Consider the following 25,086-nt stretch of genomic DNA (forward strand, 5'->3'; position numbering starts at 1 on the left):
GCAGGCATCACGTCACAGTGGATTTTTCCCAGTGTGTCATTGACCTCTGATGACAAGGAGGAGCGGCTGCTTAGGACTGACTCTCGACTCCTTATAGTACCTCATAACTATGTAGTGACTCCTTATAGTACCTCATAACTATGTAGTGACTCTTTAGTACCTCATAACTATGTAGTGACTCTTTAGTACCTCATAACTATGTATTGACTCTTTAGTACCTCATAACTATGTAGTGACTCCTTATAGTACCTCATAACTATGTAGTGACTCTTTAGTACCTCATAACTATGTAGTGACTCTTTAGTACCTCATAACTATGTAGTGACTCCTTATAGTACCTCATAACTATGTAGTGACTCCTTATAGTACCTCATAACTATGTAATGACTCTTTATACTATAAAGAGTCATTACATAGTTATGAGGTACTAAAGAGTCACTACATAGTTATGAGGTACTATAAAGAGTCATTACATAGTTATGAGGTACTATAAGGAGTCACTACATAGTTATGAGGTACTATAAAGAGTCACTACATAGTTATGAGGTACTATAAGGAGTCACTACATAGTTATGAGGTACTATAAAGAGTCACTACATAGTTATGAGGTACTATAAGGAGTCACTACATAGTTATGAGGTACTATAAAGAGTCATTACATAGTATGTAGTGACTCTTTATAGTACCTCATAACTATGTAGTGACTCTTTATAGTACCTCATAACTATGTAGTGACTCCTTATAGTACCTCATAACTATGTAGTGACTCTTTATAGTACCTCATAACTATGTAGTGACTCCTTATAGTACCTCATAACTATGTAGTGACTCCGTATAGTACCTCATAACTATGTAGTGACTCTTTATAGTACCTCATAACTATGTAGTGACTCTTTATAGTACCTCATAACTATGTAGTGACTCCTTAGTACCTCATAACTATGTAGTGACTCCTTATAGTACCTCATAACTATGTAGTGACTCCTTATAGTACCTCATAACTATGTAGTGACTCTTTAGTACCTCATAACTATGTAGTGACTCTTTATAGTACCTCATAACTATGTAGTGACTCTTTATAGTACCTCATAACTATGTAGTGACTCTTTATAGTACCTCATAACTATGTAGTGACTCTTTATAGTACCTCATAACTATGTAGTGACTCTTTAGTACCACATAACTATGTAGTGACTCTTTAGTACCTCATAACTATGTAGTGACTCTTTATAGTACCTCATAACTATGTAGTGACTCCTTATAGTACCTCATAACTATGTAGTGACTCTTTATAGTACCTCATAACTATGTAGTGACTCCTTATAGTACCTCATAACTATGTAGTGACTCTTTATAGTACCTCATAACTATGTAGTGACTCTTTATAGTACCTCATAACTATGTAGTGACTCCTTATAGTACCTCATAACTATGTAGTGACTCCTTATAGTACCTCATAACTATGTAGTGACTCCTTATAGTACCTCATAACTATGTAGTGACTCCTTATAGTACCTCATAACTATGTAGTGACTCTTTATAGTACCTCATAACTATGTAGTGACTCCTTATAGTACCTCATAACTATGTAGTGACTCTTTATAGTACCTCATAACTATGTAGTGACTCTTTATAGTACCTCATAACTATGTAGTGACTCTTTATAGTACCTCATAACTATGTAGTGACTCCTTATAGTACCTCATAACTATGTAGTGTAGTGACTCCTTATAGTACCTCATAACTATGTAGTGTAGTGACTCCTTATAGTACCTCATAACTATGTAGTGACTCTTTATAGTACATCTTAACTATGTAGTGACTCCTTATAGTACCTCATAACTATGTAGTGACTCTTTATAGTACCTCATAACTAAGTAGTTACTCCTTATAGTACCTCATAACTATGTAGTGACTCTATATAGTACCTCATAACTAGTGACTCCTTATAGTAACTTATAACTATGTAGTGACTCCTTATAGTACCTCATAACTATGTAGTGGCTCCTTATAGTACATCATAACTATGTAGTGACTCCTTATAGTACCTCATAACTATGTAGTGACTCCTTATAGTAACTCATAACTATGTAGTGACTCCTTATAGTACCTTATGTAATGACTCCTTATAGGACCTCATAACTATGTAGTGACTCCTTATAGTATCAACTATCTAGTGACTCCTTATAGTACCTCATAACTATGTAGTGACTCCTTATAGTACCTCATAACTATGTAGTGACTCCTTATAGTACCTCATAACTATGTAGTGACTCCTTAGTACCTCATAACTATGTAGTGACTCCTTATAGTACCTCATAACTATGTAGTGAGTCATTAGTACCTGATAACTGTGTAGTGACTCCTTATAGTACCTCACAACTATGTAGTGACTCCTTATAGTACCTCATAACTATGTAGTGACTCCTTATAGTACCTCATAACTATGTAGTGACTCCTTATAGTACCTCATAACTATGTAGTGACTCCTTAGTACCTCATAACTATGTAGTGACTCCTTATAGTACCTCATAACTATGTAGTGAGTCATTAGTACCTGATAACTGTGTAGTGACTCCTTATAGTACCTCATAACTATGTAGTGACTCCTTAGTACCTCATAACTACTGGACGTTCGCGGACCATGGACATTCCGAACTGCGTTCCGAACCGCGGGGGCTGATGCGTACGGGTCACGGATTATCCGTGATCCGTGCCAGCCCTAGTATTTACCATGTTTTTCAAAGCACTGTAATCACGGTACCACTGTAATCATGGTACCACGGTAATCACGGTACCACGGTTTTAACGATAATGAAAATTTGAAACGCTATGGTTATCATTATCACGGTTATCATTAAAACCGGTTATCGTTACATCCCTACTCCTTATAGTACCTCATAACTATTTAGTGACTCCTTATAGTACCTCATAACTACAGTATGTAGTGACTCCTTATAGTACCTCATAACTACAGTATGTAGTGACTCCTTATAGTACCTCATAACTACAGTATGTAGTGACTCCTTATAGTACCTCATAACTACAGTATGTAGTGACTCCTTATAGTACCTCATAACTACAGTATGTAGTGAGTATAGTGACTCCTTAGTACCTAGTAACTACCGGTATGTAGTGATGGGATGATGGTGCTTATATCATGATAGGATTTGCGCTATGGGGTTTCTAATTCGATACAAGCACGATCCGATGTAATAAATACAAGTTCAGTGACAACAAAGTGTGACTGTGCACAGTTTTATGTTTATTTCTGAGACACAAATATTTCTAGCAATGGCATTGGCCTGCTAGAATGTCAATAATTAAAAGATTACACAACAATGTTCAGTGATTAGTTACTACTATATCAGAATATAATGTAGCTAATATCACAATAAATGTTTTCTGCCTGTATTGCTGACAAAACCCAACATTTTGTAATGTAATTAAATAATCAGGGACCCCAGCCACCCTGGCAACGGTCTCATCACCCAGTTACCTTCAGGTAGACGCTACCGCTGGGAGCGCTGCCCTGACAGAACAACAAACACAAGGTTCGTACAAGTAGGCTGGTAAACAGCTTCTTCCCAGAGGCGGTACGATTCCTAAATAAATGAGTAGCACCAGTGCACTTTATATTATTGTTTGAAGTATTTTGTTGTTTTTATTACTGTATTTTATTCTATCTTTTATATCTCTTATCCGGGTCTTAATGTGCGGACTTGCTACTCGGAATAGCACTTAGCACATTGCACTTTATTGATTTGATCTGATTTTATTCATTTCGCTTACTTTTATTTACTTCTATTCCTTTTACAACCGTTGCACTGAGCCGACATGCTGACTGTACCCATGTTTTACCCTGTTCTTTTTTTTGTACTGTCCTATGTGTGCTGCTCTTATATTTTGTGTGGCTTGTGAACAAGAAATTCCAATGCATTTTGATGCAAATTTTAATGCAAATGGCGAAATAAACTTGAACTTGATGTAATCCCAAATGACAGAATCAATTTGTTGGGTTAAAGAGCATAATCTTTAAGATTATAACCTACTGCATAATTGGTGCATAATGTGTGTTGCTTGCTATTGCTATTCTAATGTAATGAACTGGCTTGGACTTGCCCAACTAGCACTGTGACAGTGCACACAGTGGTGTGTGTGCTGGTCCACCATGTTAGCTGAACGGGTGAAGGTCATCCAGTCAGCAAAGTCTATCTATGGCATATTTACACAGTCAAAACCAAACGTCAGACGACTCTGCTCCCACAGCTCCCTGTTCAAACTCAAACAGCACACAACACACGCCATAAGAACTCACATTTACTGCTCAAAAGTGTGTCAAACAATCTTTAACCCCCCTGGGGAAGTTTAAATATGTGCCATTTCCACCACATCAAGCAGAATCATTAATATGCCATGTTTAACATGTTATACTCAAAAAGCAGGCCTTTGATCAAACACTCGCTCATTAGCATTAGCTCTAGGCTAGCTAGCACTGCAGGTGCACTATATTCTTGGCAGAGTGGAGAAAGAGTGATACGTTCCTCTGGCGCAGACACACAGAGGGCTCTTTAAGGGAGCAGGCAGGCGGAGAGATGCCTGGAGGGCAACAACACAGCTGAGGAGATGAGGGAGTGGCAGCTAATGTGGAAGCTGATGGATGGGTAGCCTGCCTCCCATTACGCTTGTCTACACAAAGGGGACCAGGGGGAAATGAAAGTGATTGTAGGAGACGGATAATTTCATTTTAGAGAGCAGAGCGGTGTTTTCTTTGAAGAACAATGACTTTTTTTTAAGTCCGTTTGGTGGTATGCCTGAGGCCAGAGGGAGATGAAAGAGAGAGAGAGACCCCCACCCAACCCCTAAAAGAGCAATGTAGGCAGCCAGAGAGCCAGAGAGGGAGCATGTCTGCTTGCCTGCAGTCAGTGCATCTCGGTCAAGAACACCTGTCTAGAGTTGGGAGAAGAGAAAAGAACAGGCTGTCATTTATTCACATTTTGACAGCACATAGCTTTTGGTGTGCCCTGTAACTACATATATTAACCGATTAATCGACAATGTAGGCTATGTGCTATTTTATCATTTTTTGCACCACAAGGGCAAAATTTAACTTTCACCACTTTCAGAGGAAGAAGAAAGCCAAGCAAGCAGGCAAAAAGTCCAGTGTGGGAGAATTACAGCCAAAACAGTATTCATTTTAAACATTAATACAATGTTGAAATACAGCATGTCTAACAAGCACGATGGCAGGAATGCAGGAAAGAAGGAAGGTTGGTTGATTAACTTGTTGAGTAGGCCTAAAGACGTGTAAAAAAAAAAGTATTTTCTATCTTGTATGTCAAAAGCAGTTTTTTATATAATCATTAATCGATTAATTGATCGCTAACATGGCCAATTAATCGATTAAAGAAATTGATTAAAATGTGCATCCCTAATTACAATGTAGGACTCTGCAATGCTCCACCCCTCTCTTCTCCTGACAGCAGCCAACAGAGTGTGTCAGTCAATCCCATTCTGGAGACAGGCTATTTAAAAACATTGTGCCAGGCAGAGTAGATGAGGGAGGAGAAGATGATGAGGAGAAAAAACAGCAAGAAATCACTCAAATCAAATCAGCAGCAGAGACAGCTCTCCACGGCGAGGCAAGGAGGTTGACTTTTGACCCCTGTTGAAAGGAGGTTAATCATAAATCCACTGCAACCAGCGCAGGCTGAGGTGGGGAGTCCATCACATGAGGCCATTTACGGAGAGTTGGGGAAGTGGACAGGCAGTATGAGCCTAATACTGCTGAATGGACTCCACGCGGCGCTGCTCTGGAGATGTCAATCATCATTCATCACTCACTGGGCCAAATTGGTGTCCCTTATCGGGAGAGGGGGGGCCTCTCTATCAGTATTGACAAGACACTCATCTGATTTATGGTGTTGAGCTGATAAAGCTTTCAGGCCACATCATGACTAACAGCCCTATAAGCACTGACTGGGCTGGCACGTTTAGAGCTGCCACTGCTCATCAAGGGAGACCAACATTAATAACTGGCTTTGCCCGTTCCATGCATCATCCTCTCTGAGCGGTGAGAATGATTAACACACTGTCAGACTGAAGCAATGGAGCCAAGTATCCCACACAAGCTACAATTTATATGTGCTGTGCTCATCTGTAATAAATAACCCCACTTTGCAATGAAATGTCAACAGGCTTGTCCTCCCAAGCAGTAATGTGATGCTCAGGATAAATGCTACTGCATGGTGTCGTCGTATAATTACTCAAGGTCGAGTATAAAATCAAAAGCCACACTAAAAACAAATCCAAGAAAGTAAATTATAATCATAACACTGCTTTTTGGTGTGTGTTAATTTCATTATGATGCCACTGTGCCAAACATTGCATGAATGCCTCTTAACTTGGAGTCGGTGTCTAGCTGTGTAACAAATTGAGGCCTACGCATCCACACGGAGCCTGGCGTGAACCGGTCATGGTAGCACTAGCAAAGGTCTGACCTTATTATCCCATGAACTCACAGATCAGAGAGTGGCTCTTGGCAACTGAACGTAGCACTGTGGAGCTGCTAAACTGGCAACTGCTACTTTTCCACTTCCAAATCTCCACATAAACACAGGGTTTCAATCAGCTAGCAAGCAACTAGTAGCCAAAGTGGCAAGTATTAGTATACCTAGCAAGCAGCTAGCATGCAAGGTACAAGACACAACACAAAACAACAAAAGAGCATTGAGAGCTGAAAACAGGGTTGTATCAACTCACAACATTATAGTATTTTGGCACAGCTTAGCCTGCCTAAGTATTTTTCAGTGGAGTCTGTAACAAATCTGCATAACAATCCGCTATTAAGCCATAGCAAAGTGTTTATTATCCTTAGGCTTTAAACCTGGAAAACCATTGCAGATTAGAGGGAGCCATGCTGGGAGGCCAAATACAATGTAATCCCACTGTGAGATCAGATCTTCATAAGAGTAAATACCATAATAAATAAACCACGCGTCTTTGGCTAGGCAACTGTTGAAACAAGACTCTAAAGAAGTGTTGTACTGGCGTCCAGGTAACTAGTATAACTGGACAAACTGGTTTTGTTGACTTTCATGTGCTGTGTAAAATAACACAGATATGATCCACTGCCAAACACACAGAGCTTTCTCTAGCTCCCCAGCAGGCCAGCAGCTCAAAGAAAAAGCCCTTTCATTCAGCACTGATCAAAACAATGTGAACTATGTCATATTTGAAATTTGGGTTTTAAGGATTCTCATAAACACATGACTGTAACAACACAGACTGAATAGGCTAAAAAAAAACAAGGCCAAGAGATAGGGATGCTCCGATCACGTTTTTTTTTTTTTTTTTGCCGCTGATATCTGTCCGATACGATCGTCATGCCAATCTTTTTTTTATATAGCAGCTGGTAGGCTATAGCAGTATTATATGCTGCCCCCCCTCCCACGCCCACCCCCTTATAACAGCTTTCATCAGGGGCGTCATGCAAACCAAAATTCTGAGGGGGCGACATTCGGTGGCGACCAAAGGTCCCCAGCTAAAAAATGTCAGTGGCGACCGAAGGTCTGAATAGATCTGCAATGATTCAATCAGTCTGCCCAGATAAAGTGTGCTGAATCCACTCATGATTGAATCAGTCCATTTAGCTATTTCTAAAATGTTTGCCATTTGAAGCCAGATTTAGAGGAAGATCTCATTTTAAATTATATTTTTTTTATTAGAGTTTAGAGGGATTAGAGTGTTGTGATATCATTATTCGGTTTTAACCATCAATATTTTGCTCCTTTTCTCATTAGGGTAAATACTGTATATGTATTTAGAGATAAACATTCGGCAGCGACCAAAGGTCCCCAGCAGAAAAGTTTTGGTGGCGACCTAAGGTCTGAATAGATCTGCAATGATTCAATCAGTCTGCCCAGATAAAGTGTGCTGAATCCACTCATGATTGATTGATTTATCTATCAATCGTCCATTTAGCTAGTTCTAAAATGTTGGCCAGATTTATAATATCTCATTTTAAATTATCATTGGGATTAGAGTGTTGTGATATCATGATTAAGTTTTAACCATCAATATTTTGCTCCTTTTCTAATTACGGTAAATACTGTATATTTATTTAGAGATTTCGGTGATTGTGCTTTTATGGTTATTAGCTTAGTCACTTCCACACTAGCTTCTACACTGCTGCCACTTTTCTTGAAATAGCTCAATCTTGCTTCACCCAAAATGTTATTCACATAAAAAGACTATATCCAGTATCCACAATGCAAATTATTTAAAAAAACTGCATCTTGACCTGGAGACATCAAATGGATTTACCTGTGACAGTGGTGGTAGTGGTAAAAACAGCTCACTGCCATAACAGCTCTGGCTAACATTACAATGCTAACTTTAGCTGCATGGTAGTACAAATATAGCCAACTAACTTGCTATGCAAACTATACCTATAATAACTAACAGCATGAATTTTACTTCCCCCTTCATTTCTTTTTTTCAAAAAATCTGAGGGGGCAACTGCCCCCTCAGTTTCAATGGGCATGACGCTTCTGGCTTTCATAGCAGTATTATAGGTCTAACAGTTTCCATTGTATATGACATCCATCGATGTCCTGGTTAATACGTTTTTTCCTACTGTACAGTACCTCAATATTTGCGTGATCACCATGTAAACAAAAACCATGTGCTTCTAGGTAGCACCTCTAGGTAGCTTCTAGGTAGCACCTCAGACTCCGTGTTGCCAGATTTCAGGTTTCCACAGACCTGTATTTGCTTGGGTTGTTTGGTGGGCATTTTGGTGTTTTTTTTAGCAGTCTCGCCGAAGATATAACTTGATCAAAGACGATGGGATTTTGAGCAAGACGGCCCAACTTCAACTCAGTTCCTGTCATTTTGGCGCGCATGTTTTGCCCATGGCTTTCCACGGACACGCCCACTTAGGAGGTTTTCGGTAGGTCTGAGTCTAATGGAGTCAATGCGAAAAGTCAACGTGATCTCAGATTATGACAGATTCTTTCTCCCCCATATTCATTAAAGTAAATATCCGGCCCATTCTCCGAAGCCACATATCTTCAGAATATTCTGACACTAAAATGGCATTTTTCAGACAGATCAGGAGAAAAATAAACGTGTTCAAGACCTGTCTCTATCTCAGCAACACACTCGCAAGATATGGCAACAGGAACTCATGTTAGCAGGGAGCAATTAGCTAAAGCTAAAGCTGAAGTTCATTAATGTAGTAGCTAAATCTGTGGCTAGAAAAAATCCTTTTTTAATGGAATATCTTAGTTTTAACTGTATTGAGCTAACAAGGGGCAGCTTTGTGTTTATACAGTATGTGTGGTTTGTGTGGAGTTTGGGAACTCACGATCTCTATTTCAAGTTAGCTTGCTAGGTCAGCACTAACCCTGCGTCACCAGGCACAGTCTTCTCACAACACTTCAGGGGAGAGGTGACCACGTGACCATTGAGGAGACTTGCTGCTACCATTTGTTAGAATTGGCGGAGCCTGAGGTGACCCATCTAGATAGTAATAGAAATCAGAAGATCTATGACTTTATCCTTTTCAGTTTCAGGCCATGTCCACACGGAGACGAGTTTAGGTGTATCCGCTAAAGTTTTTTGTCATATAGACGTTTCGTCCAGATGGAACCGCATTCTGGGACTATACGTTCTGGGAGTATACGCTAATTTTTCAAAACGGGTCCCAGAGTGATTAAATCTGAAGACGCCACCCTTGCATTTCCGTGTTTACAACCCATACGCATCTTTCCTGAAACGATGACGCCATAGCCCCACCTCTCTCCACCAGCAACAATAACAATCATGGCAGTAGCGTTCGTGCTACAGCAGTGGGGATCTTGCAGCAAAATATAATGCTCCTCTATTACCAGTTACCACCGTCAGCAACAAGTGGACACGGAGAACAGCGTGTAGCCTACAACATCCTCAGGGCTCCACACAGCTGACTCTTCCCATCCACCCCTCCCCTCCCTTCATCGGATATTTCCCAGAAGGCTTAGCGGCGGCTACATTTTTACAATAACACAAACAAAATCAGGCTTAACGTGTTAGATAGAAATTATATTTATTTTTAATACAACATGCAATTCTGGAATATTTTAATATTGGACAAAATGAAATGAAATTAAATGTAAACCCTGAGTGTAACCGACATACTCGGCTTGGCCTATATATAGCCCTCGTAAATACAATGTGAATAAGGAAGTGAGAGGTTTGGGGAACACGCGGTTGTGTCCACTCCAACAAGACTTTAGCTTACTTGACGCGACTTTTTCCAATAAAAACACATTTATGCCATGAGTTTATATAATGTATATGTTGCATCATTTAGCCTGTGCTGTGATGTGCAGGAGCGGCCAATACGCTGGGATGTGTTTGCAACATGTTTAAAGATCATGGAAGTGGATGATATCCGGAATGTCACCGATAGTTAACGTTCTATATTGTAGGCTACAGGGAGACCATCAGCCCTGCTGAACAGCTCTGCATTTGCCTGTATAGGTTTAATCATTTTATTCATCGACATGGCAAACCTCCCCGCAAAGCCAAGGGTTTAAGCTGCTGCTACAGTGAGATACACATTATAGACTGTGCGCCCCTAGAGGTTGTATGCCATTATTGACGAGATTGTCTTTCTCTGTTATTCTACAGCGGTTTCAGTGGTTTCATGTGGATAGACACATTTCTTGAAACGTTTCCATGTTTATGGAAAACTTTTCTGAAACGGAAAAAAAAAAGATAGCTTCCGTCTCCGTGTGGACATGGCCTCAGTCTTGCGGTCTTGAAAGTTCAAGTTTCAATCAATGCAACTAGCTAACATTTAACTTACAGAACTGTTATTTACAGAAGTTGGGTTTCCATCCAAAGGTATCGCAAATTCAGCAAAAGAAAATGCGAAATAATGCTTGTTTCCATCCGCTGCTATTATGCGAATTATAGAGCTGTCAATCACCTCGTGTTTGAGGCTGTCTGAGCTGCTGATCAGCTGCTAGACCCTATTAGACCTATTAAACACATCTAACGTTATTCATTTAAAGTTTCTTGATGATCTACAAGTAGACAAAGGTACCATAACATAATTTCTGGATTACCAGGTGCGACTCGACAAGCATAACGTTATAATCCACGGAGCAGATAGTAAGTGAATACAATTTCATTCAATTCTAGAAGTGAGTCGCCTTAAAGTTAATATCCCAGTCTTCTTCTGTTTACCACGGCGGGCATTGTGCTGTGTACTGTAGCCTATTTACCATTATTTACCCTGTGTAGCCCTATTGTGTAGGCTACACGGCATGTCATGTTTTGTAGTGATCAAGGCAAACTGCGTGGTTTTGAATGGAGACAAATGGAATATCGCTTAATCTGTTTCCACTGCACTTATCGCATTTTCCTTTTATCCATACACCCGACTTTTCCACCTCCCTCAAGCGTGAACACTTTTTTGTGATATTTGGAGGCTTTTGCGAATTTTGCAGCGTTTCCACTCAGTTGTTTTATTCGCAAATTGAAATTTCGCATAAATACAGGTGGATGGAAACCCGACTATAGTTTAGTGTCGCACTCTGATGTTATAAACAACAGGATAAGAAAGAGTAAATACCAAAGCAAACTAATGTTACCGAGCTAATGCTAGCAAGCTAACTGCATTGTAAATTCACCTTAAGAGCTACCGTTAGCTAGCCACAGTGCAGCACGGGTCTACTGAAGGAAACTATGAACACATGACGAGCTGCTTAAAGCCCCCCTCCAGTCACTTTTCTACCTGAGTACAGTCCTGCTGTACAATAGAAATGATAAACTGCACCGTCATCAACTACGTCACCAGTCTAATCTTTTGCACTAAAGTTTGTCTATTGGTAAGATGTTCCACTGCAACGTCAGACTGTTGTCCAAAAAGGATAACTCTCAGCACGCTCTGCTGCTTCTGCTCTGCGCTGCGCTTCCGCGTCCTGTGTGTTTTGGCCGAGCCTCGCTCACACCTTCAATATGATCTCCGTCTCCATTCCAGCCGGTCAGACCGGAAACAGTATGGCTGCCTCAACTCCGCTAAATGTTCACCCAGAAGCCACATATTGTTATAAATATCAGCATAACCAGCCAACAGATATCAAAGCTGGTGGGCATATAAGCAAAATCAATTGAAAGAGCGTAACTCGAACTGGTTAAAGGTGACTGACTATCGCTGCGTTTTGAGCCAGAACGAACTATGTTAGCGAACGTAGCTAACCCAAGCTAATGGCAGATTGTATTCACTGTAATATATTGTATATTATTAATATGACAGGTCCGCATACGTGAGCATTGACAACCATAAAGTCTGACATCAGCACCCCCTTCTATAGCACGTGAGCCAATTTAAGAGTTTGAGCCCAAAATAAGGGTATTTGTCAACCAAATACAGTGTTGAACACTTTGGCTAATTAGCAGAGCAGGAAAAAACATGGCTACACATGAAATTGCTTAACACGTTCACTGCCATTGAGGAGTTGACTCGTCAAGCAGAAACCAACGGTTGACTGCCAATGACGAGTCAACTCGTCAAAAAAAAAAAAAAAAAAAATTGACAGTGGGACGTTGATCTAACCCTTTTACATCTCCTATGAAAATATTGGAGCCACCGAACGTGTACAACCCATTCCACCGACCCACTAAGTGGCGACAGTGCTCTCCAGAGTAGAAAAAGCCGAGCCAAAACTGCAGGGGAACGCGCGATGAAACCATTCTCATACTGTAAAATGGATTGGCGAAAACGCTTTCGTTTTCGCGCTGGTTGCTGGCGGTGGGGGATTGCAAATTTGCATAATAGATTATGGGTGCAACACACTTTGAAACACGCAGCATAAATAAGACCAGAATCGCAAAAGCTTCATCAAAGCTCTCAACCGAAACCCCAAGAAACGAGCGAGCCCATCCAGACTTGCCCAGCGGCCGCCAGCAGACAGGAGCAGCAGCAGCAGCAGCAGAAACTCGCTTGTGACACGCCCGCTGCAGCCAAGAAGAACACACACGGAGGGAGGAGTTTGAAGGAGAGGGGGGTTTCCTGCTGTTATGGAGGAAATTACTGTTCAAAACTATTGTTTAGATGTCTGACGTCTTACTGATGCCAAAAATGAATGGTTAAAGTGACTGTTCTATCGAATTTCACAAAAAGCTATTTATCTCAGCTTAAATTTTCAGATGCTGAAACCATGCTGTATTCAAGTGCTAATGCCTACATAACTACTAACTCTACAAACTAACTATTTTAGACAGAGAAAGCACACATTCTATTAGTTCTTTTGAGATATTTTGTGTTCACAAAATCTTAGCAGAAAAGAATCCTCGGGTCTTGAAAGATGAGCCAGAATCCTCAAAAAAAACCTTTGGCAGAAGCTACCTACAGTAAAAAAAAAAAACGGCTGGCAGTGAATGTGTTAAAAATGACAAAACTGACTGGAGGGGGGCTTTAACGTCCTGCTCAACTGTCTGCTGCAAGGATGACTATTGCTTCTCCCACAAGGTATTTGATCCTGGCAGTGACATACGTTAAAGATGGCATGTGTCTGTCTCACACACTGTGTAATGACAATGCCGAGGTGTTTTAGCTGTCTTTGCATCATGATTTGCATGATGTGACCATTGACCACAACTCCGCCTAGAAATGGCTCACGTGTATTGTGTCATCTATAGACCCTTTTCACAGGGGCCATTTTGTGTCAAAAAGGCAGAATAAACACAGGTGCAATCAAAACACTAATGAGGGTTTCCAAATTCCAATCATGGAAGTCGGAAACCCTCATTAGTGTTTTGCTTGCACCTGTGTTAACCCTGCCTTTTCGACACAAAATGGCTCCCGTGAGAAGGGTCTATTGGTTTTGGCAATCGGTGCATATAAAGCATTATCGGAAGGCTGAAAATCAGCCGATTCTGATCGCTGGCCGATTGATCGACCTTGTGCAATGAGATAACGTTCAAACCTCTTTGGATGTCAAATGTTCCCCTTCAGTTTTGAAATATCAACATATCAACATGTCTAGATTACAAATAAAGGATGCCAGCAGTTAAAAACATCATAAAAAATATCTTCAAACATATTAGGTAAAACTAGTTTAAATATTTGGCACCCAGCCTATTAGAGGTAGCCTTCTGAAGTGTCTGGAGACTGATCACAAATTATTCAACTGGTCTTCTGGAGCGCTAAATAAACAAATGCCACAGGTACAAATCAGTGAATAGTATTATTTAATTAATTAATTAATACTTCTACTAATAATAATAATAATAGTGAGAACAAATTGTAATAATAATGAATATAATTACTTATTATTATTCTAATTAATTTGCAAAATATACAATGAGTACAACTGGAGTAAAGAAAGGTCTCATTCCACATTCTCAGTTTTTCCAGTTATTATTTGTTCCACTGATTAATTAATTAATTAATTAAATAATTTAACTATTAGCCCTGTGGTGGATTGGTGGCTGAAAGTGCATTGATGCATTAACAGACACGGCCTGTTCACAAATTTGACACACACAAAAAATATATATATATGATCAGTGTTAGCACCTCTATAGTACATACTACCGGGAAGACCTACCGGGCTTAGAGATGAAACGATATGAAAACTTAATATCACGATTATAGCGACCAAAATGATCACGGTTATGAGTATTATCACGGCATTGTTAAAATATGCTCAAAATGTTCCAAAAGTACTACACTCACTGAAATCATTTCTCCAAGGCTGCACGCCTGCATCTGGGAAACGGTTGCCAACTTTGGTTGATGATGGACAGTATTTACCATGTGTTTCAAATAGGGATGTCAACGGTTAACCGTTAATCGATTAACCGTCGCTAACGTCGTTGTTCGGTTATTGCTGTCGGTCTATCAGTTAATATAAAAAAAAAAAAAAAAAAAAAATTTTTTTTTGGTCTATTTACTCAATGAGCTCATGCCCAAACAAGGCGTGTCTATTTAGATGCTGAAATGTTAATGCTTTTTGTGTTAGAAATTCTAACACAAAAAGAATTTGTGTTGAAATGTTGATGCTTTTTGTTAATGCTTGTTAATGCTTTTTGTGTTAGAAATTCTAACACAAAAAGCATTAACATTTCAGCATCTAAATAGACACGCCTTGTTTGGGCATGAGTTCATTGAGTAAATAGACAAAAAAAAAAAAAAAAAAAAAAAAAAAATTATATTAAAAAATTATGAATTAACCGATAGGTTAATCGATTATTAGCGTCGGTTAATCGAAAGTGAAATTAACCGAAAATTGACATCCCTAGTTTCAAAGCACTGTAATCATGGTAATCACGGTACCATGGTTTTAATGATAATGAAAATTTGAAATGTTTAAAAGTTATCGTCAGGAATTTTATCACGGTTATCATTAAAACTGGTTATCGTTTCATCCCTATACCGGACATTATGCAATGTGGTGACACTGCACCATTAGGCAGCTGTGTGGAAGCTGGCTGCTGTGCTTTATCATGATGGCACACAGTGTTTGCAATGCTAATTGCCTGGGGGACATGGCACAGGACTTCTTTATACTGCCAGGTGCTTATCTTCAACTGTCACCAGTTTAGAGGCCACTACACCCATGCCACAGGAATGAGAGAAGACAACTGATGGGCCACTAGAGGGAAAAAATGCTAGGCAATGCATGCCCTTTTACTAACCATAAAAATAAAAATAAAAATATTAATATTCCTACATTTTGCTTTATATGAAAAAACTAGCCTCTATAGATAAAGTAGAGACCATCTAGCGATTGGATAATGTTGCTCGGATCACATCCCTGTCTGTCAAAATGACAGACAACGAGAAAGTCTAACGCAACCTCTGCATACCTGTAACGTTTCATTAGTGCATTTTGCACGGTTTTGACGCTGCCAAATCCTGGGGGGGCTGGCCCCCTTGCTACACAGTAGCTACACGCCCATTTTCAAACTCAACCTTCATTTTGAGGTCAACTACTAAAGTTGACGCGTTGGCAAAATCTGTCCACAGATAGACAGACATATGGCAAAGTACTCAAAACAGTTTCTGGGGTAGTTCCCGCGACAATAGGTGTCTCCAGGATGACATTTTGTCATTATCTCACACTCTCACTCACACACACACACACACACACACACACACACACACACACACACACACACACACACACACACACACACACACACACACACACACACACACACACACACACACACACACACCAATACCAGCCCCACTGTCATGGCTGTAATAGGCCTTTTTCGCAGCAGCCATTTTGTGTCTAAAAGACAGGGTAAACACAGGTGCAACCAAAACATTAATGAGGGTTTCCAACTTCCAATCCATTTAGGTGTTCCAGTGCTGGGGCCCTCATTGTTGTTGCACCTGTGTTTACCTTGCCTTTTAGACAGAAAATGGCTGCTGTGAAAAGACCCCATTCTCTCCCACACTCACAATGGCGCTAACTGCTCCTTTAGTCATTTACTCACCATGTAAAAATGTACTGTAAAAGTGTATTGCATTTGCAATATTCAGATATTTGCCAATTTACCGGTATCTGTTGATCTGGCAGCTGTGCTGTCTGATTATCAGGGCAGGAATGATACCAAGGCCAAAAGGCCAGTGACGTGGATGCCACGGTGTGTGGCTGTAATGCTCCTTCTCAAATTATAAATATGAATTGTAACCAGGGTGGGAATTCCATCATTTTAAGGGCAAAGCAAAAAAAATAGGGCACAAGGCCACATGCCAGGGCACAAAGGCAATTGCTCTACTGACATCGTGAAGAGCGATTTCTTCTTAAATGTGTGTTAAAATGAGCCAGTTACACATCCTTTGCATAGAGCAGGCTACATTAAATTGAGCCACTGACGCTTTTAAAGCAACTGACAGTAGCAGGCTGGTAGCAGGGCACTACCAAGGTGGCCTTAGGGATCTCAGGGCATCACGGCCAGAGGGAGGGGCCTCCATGTAATTCCCACCCTGATTGTAACAATATATCGATACAATGGATACGATATGGCACACCCTGTCCCTATGGGTAAATATTGGTAATCGGCCATAAGCAATGTTAATATTGGCTATATTGTATCGACCAAAATGTCATGGGGGGGCGGGGGGATCCTGTCTTATCCATCCTAATCCATGGTTGTTTACTATGGCAGTTACACAGCAACTTGACACAAAGTGTCAATATGAAGCCTGCACAGCACGGGATAAAAGAGGACAAGAGGCTGAAGTTCTCCACATCTCTAAGCGGAGTGTTTACCCAAAGGGGAGAAATCAGAAGTGGAGAGATCTGAGCCTTCCCTTCAGACAGGCAGAGGACTTCCTTGAGAGCGTCTCCACTGTGCTGCTCATTGTTTCCTCTGCTGCTTCACCTCGTGATCTGCTCTCTAAGAGCAGCTCTTCTGCTTGACCCTCACCCCACCTCACCCCACCTCACCCCACCTCACTCCAGAGCTCACACCCAGAGGCAAGTGAGAAGATGTGATCACTCACTAATCTCTCTCAAAGACCAGTGTAGACCTGGCTTCAAAATTCTCCATTTGTTTTGTCTTAACTCAGATACCTACACACCCACCACACATCCGCAAACAAACACACACAAACATACCTGACTGTTATTAATAAAAACACTTTGCTTACACATATTTACTGTTGTTCCCATGCAAGCCACCTACAGCTTCAAAGTGAGCAGCATGTTCACAGCGTGTTTACAAAACAAAAGAAAGCAAACAATACCTAACTTGTTACTCTCCTGTGGACAGGTGTTGTAAATTAGCGTTTTGCTACAAACACTAAAAACACAGTCATCTGGTCCTTGTGTATAAATGTATATTATAATTCTTTTTTTTCTTCAATATTTTATTTTTCAATTTTCAGAACAAACAAAAGCAAGACAAACTCAGATATACACACACACACACACACACACACACACACACACACACACACACACACACACACACACACACACACACACACACAAGACACATATCTAAATGTATATTACTACTGTGATGTCCATGTCAAATAAAATAAACGTATCATTGGCTACAGTTTCCTCTTCAGTTGATTGGGTGGTGTAGTGCAGTGGTGGTTCTCAAACTTTTCACATCAAGGATCCCTAAACTGACACAAATTAGACCACGGACTCATTTGATTAGATTTTGTCCCACGTGGCACGTACCCCATCTGATAAGATTGTTGCTTTGATGTGTTTTATTACAGAAAGTGTATGAAACCCATCACCAAAATAGAATACATTCTGTAATTGATTGTGTTGCATAGGCAATGTATGGAATTATAGCGAAAATTATTTATCCACCTTTTTGCTGGGCAGTGGCACTCCCTGAAACCCCCTCAAGGACGCCTGGGGGTCCCCCGACCGGCCGACCCCACTTTGAGAACCACTGATGTAGTGATTAGGGAGACTGTCCTTGAAAAAGGAGTCCGGGGATTCAAGTCCCCGTGACAGCAAAGCAGCCACCCAGCTAAGACACTAAAAACATACTAGCTCCAGGGCCGCTGGTCTGTAGCTGACCTGACCTCTGACCTCTCTGTGGAGGGGGACAAGTGAAAAGACAAATATTTCCTTCAAGGATCAATGAGTAACCCCACAAAATAAATAGTCCTCTGTACAGCTGAAACTGTGAATCATTTCCTACACTGATGCTGGTATTCTGACCATCAACTTCAGGCCTATTTTCGGAGGAACTCGAGCAGTGGCATGCAACAGTGGTCCCCAAACTTTTTGGCTTCAGTACCCCCTTTCCCTGATTTCTGAATCCAAGTACCCCCTTTTTGCTTCGAAAGCGGCAAGAGAAAACCATGCTGTAGCATATATGATGGAATGAATGAATAATAACCCACCTTTTGAAGAATATAACATTACAAAATAAGAAATGAAGTGAAAGAGTTGCAATTATTGCCTCCTGTCCTGAGCAGATTATGTCATTTCATTTATTTTCATGATTTATTCTTACATTTTATTCCATTTCCCTCTTTCTCTAGTACCTCCAAGTACCCCTAGGAGGAGTATGCATACCGTACCATAGTTTGGGAACCACTGCGTGTAGGCAGAATGATTTTGGGCACAGCATGAGAATGAGTTTGAGAAGGATTAGTGAATAGAGAAGCAGCGAGTGATCAGGTGGTGTGCTGCACTCCTGTAATTAAACAGCCTGGGCTAGAGATACAAGAGTCGTGTCATCTCCATTCACTCCAATGGGCCAGTTTTCTGCCTTGCAATAGTTCCCGGAAGTAAGGTTCTGGATTAAGCAGTGCTGTAGAGATGCAGCAGAATGGACCTTTTGTGATGTACTTTGAAAGGGTCAGACCTTTAAGGAATCAAATTGTCTATTATCAGCTTTATTTTATGCAACATACTGCCTGAAACTATTCCCCCACACACACTATAGCTACGTGAGTCACGTGACTATCAAGCATTTTGGACTTCTGTTGGTGCCATTCTCTCTTTAAATCACTCTGGCCTGGGCCAAATGCAGCCAGGCATGACCAGCCATTAACATGCAGCAGCTTTCACACTCTCCAACACAACCAACACTCTCAACAGCCTAGTCTAGGCTAGGTCTACGTCTACGTCTAGGCCCCTTTCAAGTACAGTACCGCTGCTATTACTACAACTTGGGTCAACAAATGTGACATTTCTAGCCTTGACGTTACAAAGCCACAGAGACAGCAAAACACTGAGACACTGCAATCAGATTTGATAGAAAAGCGACTGTCTTTTGTGGGTCTAAGAGGAAGCCAACAAGCCATGGATAAATGCTGCTAGCCTGCTGTACAGTTTGATATAAATGCTGCTAGCCTGCTGTACAGTTTGATATAAATGCTGCTAGCCTGCTGTACAGTTTAAATGCTGCTAGCTCCTGTACAGTTTGATATAAATGCTGCTAGCCTGCTGTACAGTTTAAATGCTGCTAGCTGCTGTACAGTTTGATATAAATGCTGCTAGCTGCTGTACAGTTTGATATAAATGCTGCTAGCTGCTGTACAGTTTGATATAAATGCTGCTAGCTGCTGTACAGTTTGAATGCTGCTAGCTGCTGTACAGTTTGATATAAATGCTGCTAGCTGCTGTACAGTTTGAATGCTGCTAGCCTGCTGTACAGTTTGATATAAATGCTGCTAGCTGCTGTACAGTTTTATTTTTTATCTAAACTGGCATGTACAGGAAGTGGAGGGATCATCTAAACTGGTACTGTATGTACAGGAAGTGGAGGGACATTTTGAAAGCTGAAATACTTTGATTGAAATTTCTGAACTTCAGTCAATTGACAGCGCTTGGCTTTTCTGCTATTAACAAATGGGGGGTTACAACATAGGACATTAACATCAGCCATAAAGGATGGACCATGTAGACTGTGTATGGTCAGTGCTCTACTATCTCCTTTACATTAACATCAGCCATAAAGGATGGACAATGTAGACTGTGTCTGGTCAGTGCTCTATCTCCTTTACATTAACATCAGCCATAAAGGATGGACAATGTAGACTGTGTCTGGTCAGTGCTCTACTATCTCCTTTACATTAACATCAGCCATAAAGGATGGACCATGTAGACTGTGTCTGGTCAGTGCTCTATCTCCTTTACATTAACATCAGCCATAAAGGATGGACAATGTAGACTGTGTCTGGTCAGTGCTCTATCTCCTTTACATTAACATCAGCCATAAAGGATGGACAATGTAGACTGTGTCTGGTCAGTGCTCTACTATCTCCTTTACATTAACATCAGCCATAAAGGATGGACCATGTAGACTGTGTCTGGTCAGTGCTCTATCTCCTTTACATTAACATCAGCCATAAAGGATGGACAATGTAGACTGTGTCTGGTCAGTGCTCTACTATCTCCTTTGCAGATAGCCAACCATTGCTCAGAAGTTCTTTCCAATTCTAAAAATCTAATTGTCAGGTAAACAGCTATATTACTCAACATTTTGGAAAGCGCTAGCCAGTGATGCTGATTACCCTACTGAAAAACGTCCCTGCCCTGAATGATCTTTTCTCATGTTTCATGAAATACACCAATACTCTTGACATGTTATTATCATCATAACTGAGAATTATGTGAGGAACATGCTCCAATGTCCGCCTTGACTCGGAGCCTTGCAGACGGCAGTTAGTCCTATACTGGAACTTCAGCTTGATGAGGGGTCGCAGGAGAGTCCCCAGCAGAATGAGTAAATTGTGTGATTTCACTAGGATTTCAGTGACTAGAAGTTAGCCCAAGGACAGAATACAGTGCATATATTTGGTAATAGCTTTCACTCTCTCCTGTTATCTCCCCATCTACATTATATTATATCGCGCTGTTCACGTCAGCTGTGTTGAGCCACATTTTCGGGGCGCTGCACAGTCACACCAGCTGCGCCGGCAGGCTCACCAGCCGCATGTTTTCCGTTTTAGTCCGGGCTGTTTAGCCTATCGCTCCATTACAGGTCAAAGGTTACAAAGGCTATTGTTGTGAAGACAGTGGTCATTTTACATGTGGTATGATTTACAACTACAACCACAAACCAGCACTAAAAAGAGGCCACATTATCTCCTCTTGGTGCATGTTGTCGACAACACCCCATCTCTCATCACTGCTTCCTGTCCACACAGGAACCAGCAGCACCAGGAGGAAATCCTTCCTTGGCTGAAAGCACTGTGAAATGAGGGAGGTAGTTGGGGGACAGCAACATGTCAGCCTTACTATCAGCTGCTGGACAAACAGACCAGCCTTATCTTCAACTGCATATGGGCAAGAAAAACACAGGGGAGAAACAGACTGCCAAAGCTCAATATTGACATCCAGCTTGCTACTAGTCTTGACATTGAAGCTGTGCTAGGTCAAAAATAGGGCAAATATGACCCCCAAAAAGTATATGTTTTACTACATCGGCATAGCCAATACATTCATTGTTGTGCAGACTGCAGAGGTATGGCTGGGTGATATGGTTGAAATCATTATCACAAAGCCCCCCCCCCACCCTTCCCCCGTCATTTTGTGTAAGAAAAGTGTATTTTGTGTCAAATTTGCTTGTTATCATCAATTTAGAAAGCAGAATTGTGTGTTAAGATATCACAAAATGACCATATCATCATATGTTTCCACTGAAAGACGAAAAACAATCATATTGAATGAATTATCGCCGAGCCCTATGCAGAGAGGGTCTGTAAATTGAATTAAGAACTGTTCACTCTCGTGAAATTCACGACTGGAGACAGAAAGTGGTAAAGTCAGGTCACTCATCTTTCTTTGAGCCACTTTTTGACCCCTGAACTTGCTCCAAATCATAGGTGAAAATGATCTCCATAACAAAATTCGGGGGAACTCAGTACCGTAAATTCCGGACTATAAGCCGCACCGGTGTATAAGCCGCACCTGCAAAGTTGACTATTTTTTTTCTTATATAAGCCGCACCGGACTATAAGCCGCGGGTGTTTTAATGGTTTTTTTTTTTTTTTTTTTTTTGTGTTTTAATGTTTAATTACCATATGTAAGGGTTCATGCACAGAGGGGATTGTCGGGAAAGAGATGGCTGTTTGAGGAAGCTCCCATTTATTAACATTTCAACAAAACAACATAACACAACACCACCTGTGTTGTTTTTTACAGTGCACACAGTGTCATACAGTGTGGTGAAAAGAGGGCAAGAGAGGAAATTAAAACAGAAGTGGATTTATAGTTAGAAAGAGTGCTAAAAAAGAGATTTTTTTTTTTTTTTTTTTGGAAAAAATCCATAGATAAGCCGCACCGTTATATAAGCCGCAGGGGCCAAAAAAGGCCAAAAAACGGGAAAAAAGGTGCGGCTTATAGTCCGGAATTTACGGTAATTAATGTTGAGTGAACTTTAATATTTGGACTTTCCTCATAATTTAGCCTATGCATATCATCCACCAGGGAAAAAAAACAATCAAAATCAAGTTTGAGCTGGCAAAGCTTTTGAAATTTGGTTGATTTGACATGGAATGACTGCTATGACAGCAGAAAGATATAGACTTCCTACATGTTACCACAAACTTCTAAACTTCTCTGGGAGGGCTACAGAGTAACTGAACGATGTGTAATACAGATTGCTTAAGGAGTGAAAGGTCAAGTAAATGCTGAGTAGCAATATTCTGCTACATCCAGTGACTAACTCAGCAGGGGCCTAACATGGAGCTGAGGGTAACCAGAGCATCAAGACATTGTGTAGAGAGTAAAACAGGCTTCTGCAAATTAACTGCCAAACTGCAAGCCCAAATCACAACAAATTTAAAGAACTAAGGATAGCATAAGAGAAGAGTTAAACCCACATCTAAATTGCATTCCTCATTTAAGTCAACAGCCACCAAAGGCCAATATGATATTTGATGGATATCTTTGTTGTGATGGAATCAGGCTTCTACTCTACTGTAAAACTATATCCTCTGTCTGTGCATGATATTGTGGCCTCACCTCAGGTTCAGTAAATGTCAAAATAGATAAGACGCATGCTATCTCACTCAGATGCCATCTGCCTTATACTGAAACAGAGACTTTTTCAAAGTAGACTCAGGCATTCTTGGTGCACAAGGGCAACTCTTCAGAGCATCATGAGACAGTTTGTTAAAGCAGAACCTAGTCACCCTTGCAAGTGATTAGCTTCTGTCATAGAAAAACTCGTATGTGCAGCACAGGTCAGGCAGCTTCACACTACAATTCTTATGATTACTGGAGGAAGACAGATGTGGAGCTACATGCAGTTACACAAGACCTTTATGATTTCATAAATCACAGTACTTCCTTGTCTAGTTAAAGGGACAGAGGACGCTACTAGTATTGCAAATCAACATGATTGATTTGATTGATTTTTTATTTATTTATTGTAGCTGTAAGAGTTAGTTAAATTAATGCCATATATTTTCGCCAGTTCTATAGGGAACTCAACAGCAGCACAACCAGCTAGAGAAGGAAAGACCTCAATGATACACGCTTTGTTATTGTGTGAAGCTGAATCTTGCTAACATTGTCAAGCCACCCAAAATGCAATGGTTGTTTTTGACAGCGACAGATGTCATAACGAGACAGGATTAACGTTAACGTTAGCTAACGTTTGGCCAGTAGTTAGCTGCCTGCAAGGCAGGTTAGCTCACGTTAGCTAGCCTCCATGCATTCCCAGTGTGAATGGCTTAGCGGTCGTCTCATTGAACACATTGTGTATGGCAAACACTGCAGATGAGAAAGGTAACCAAGCTGTCCAGCGAGTTAACGTTATCTGCCCAGCTAAAACGTTAGCTTGCTTGCTAAAGGCAGTGACAGCCAGTCATTAGTCGGCTGATGCCAGCTAACGTTAGCTAGCTCGACTAGCTCAGGCTCGACGATGCTGCATCCTGCAGCCTGGTGACATTACTCACCTAACAGTGAGCGAAGGTGTTTCAGTCGGGTCAGTACATCCTTCTTTGGGTCCAGAACTTTCTGTGTAGATTTCTTGACGTCTCCATGTCCCCTTCGAGTGAACATTCCGCTATAAAATGCAATCGTGGAAACTGAAATGATCTCTCTTTGACCATGCACCAAGCCTGCTGTGTGACAGTGTCACTTTCCTCACCACCTCTCTATGCTTGTTCGGTAAACACAGCCGCTAGTCTCCTCCTGCTTCTCTCTGTGGGTGTGTAAACACGGAAGCACAGCCTGACAGAGGAGTGGTCAGATGATGTGAGTACGCCCCCTTGTTTATAGTTTCTCTCACATTTTCTGAAACTGGGCTGAGGGCTCATCATTTTCTCAACACTCTAAACACAAAACCACTAACAACACAAAATGCAAACCTCCACGAAGCACTGGCAAAATTAAGCACTGCATTAAAAACTTGTTTAACCTCTTTTCACAATGCTATTTTGCAGTAAAATGACACACACAACCATCAAATTAATCTTTCACACTGATGAAAACATGAACAACTGTCATATGCCTTTTGCATGTTCAGAGGTGGGCCTATGCTCCATGCACTCATGCACAGCAGCCTGTTATAAAAGGCTCTTATTGATTTCACACTCTGGGATGTCAGTCACAGCATTCCACCACATCAGCATTA

At 40.9% G+C, this 25,086-nt stretch overlaps 1 protein-coding gene across 1 annotated transcript in view; it reads right to left on the reverse strand.

The window, feature by feature from the left end:
* ralgapa2 (Ral GTPase activating protein catalytic subunit alpha 2) overlaps positions 1 to 24,579 on the reverse strand; it is a 184,104-nt gene extending 159,525 nt beyond the window's left edge. Inside the window, exon 1 of the mRNA XM_083634146.1 lies at positions 24,407 to 24,579. Within this exon, the coding sequence (XP_083490272.1) occupies positions 24,407 to 24,512 (106 nt within the window). The 5' untranslated portion in view covers positions 24,513 to 24,579. The remainder of the gene's footprint in view (positions 1 to 24,406) is intronic.
* Positions 24,580 to 25,086: the final 507 nt, after the last annotated feature.

The sequence above is a fragment of the Poromitra crassiceps genome (genome assembly GCF_964638095.1).
Source record: "Poromitra crassiceps genome assembly, chromosome: 3".
Classification (NCBI taxonomy): Eukaryota; Metazoa; Chordata; class Actinopteri; order Beryciformes; family Melamphaidae; genus Poromitra; species Poromitra crassiceps.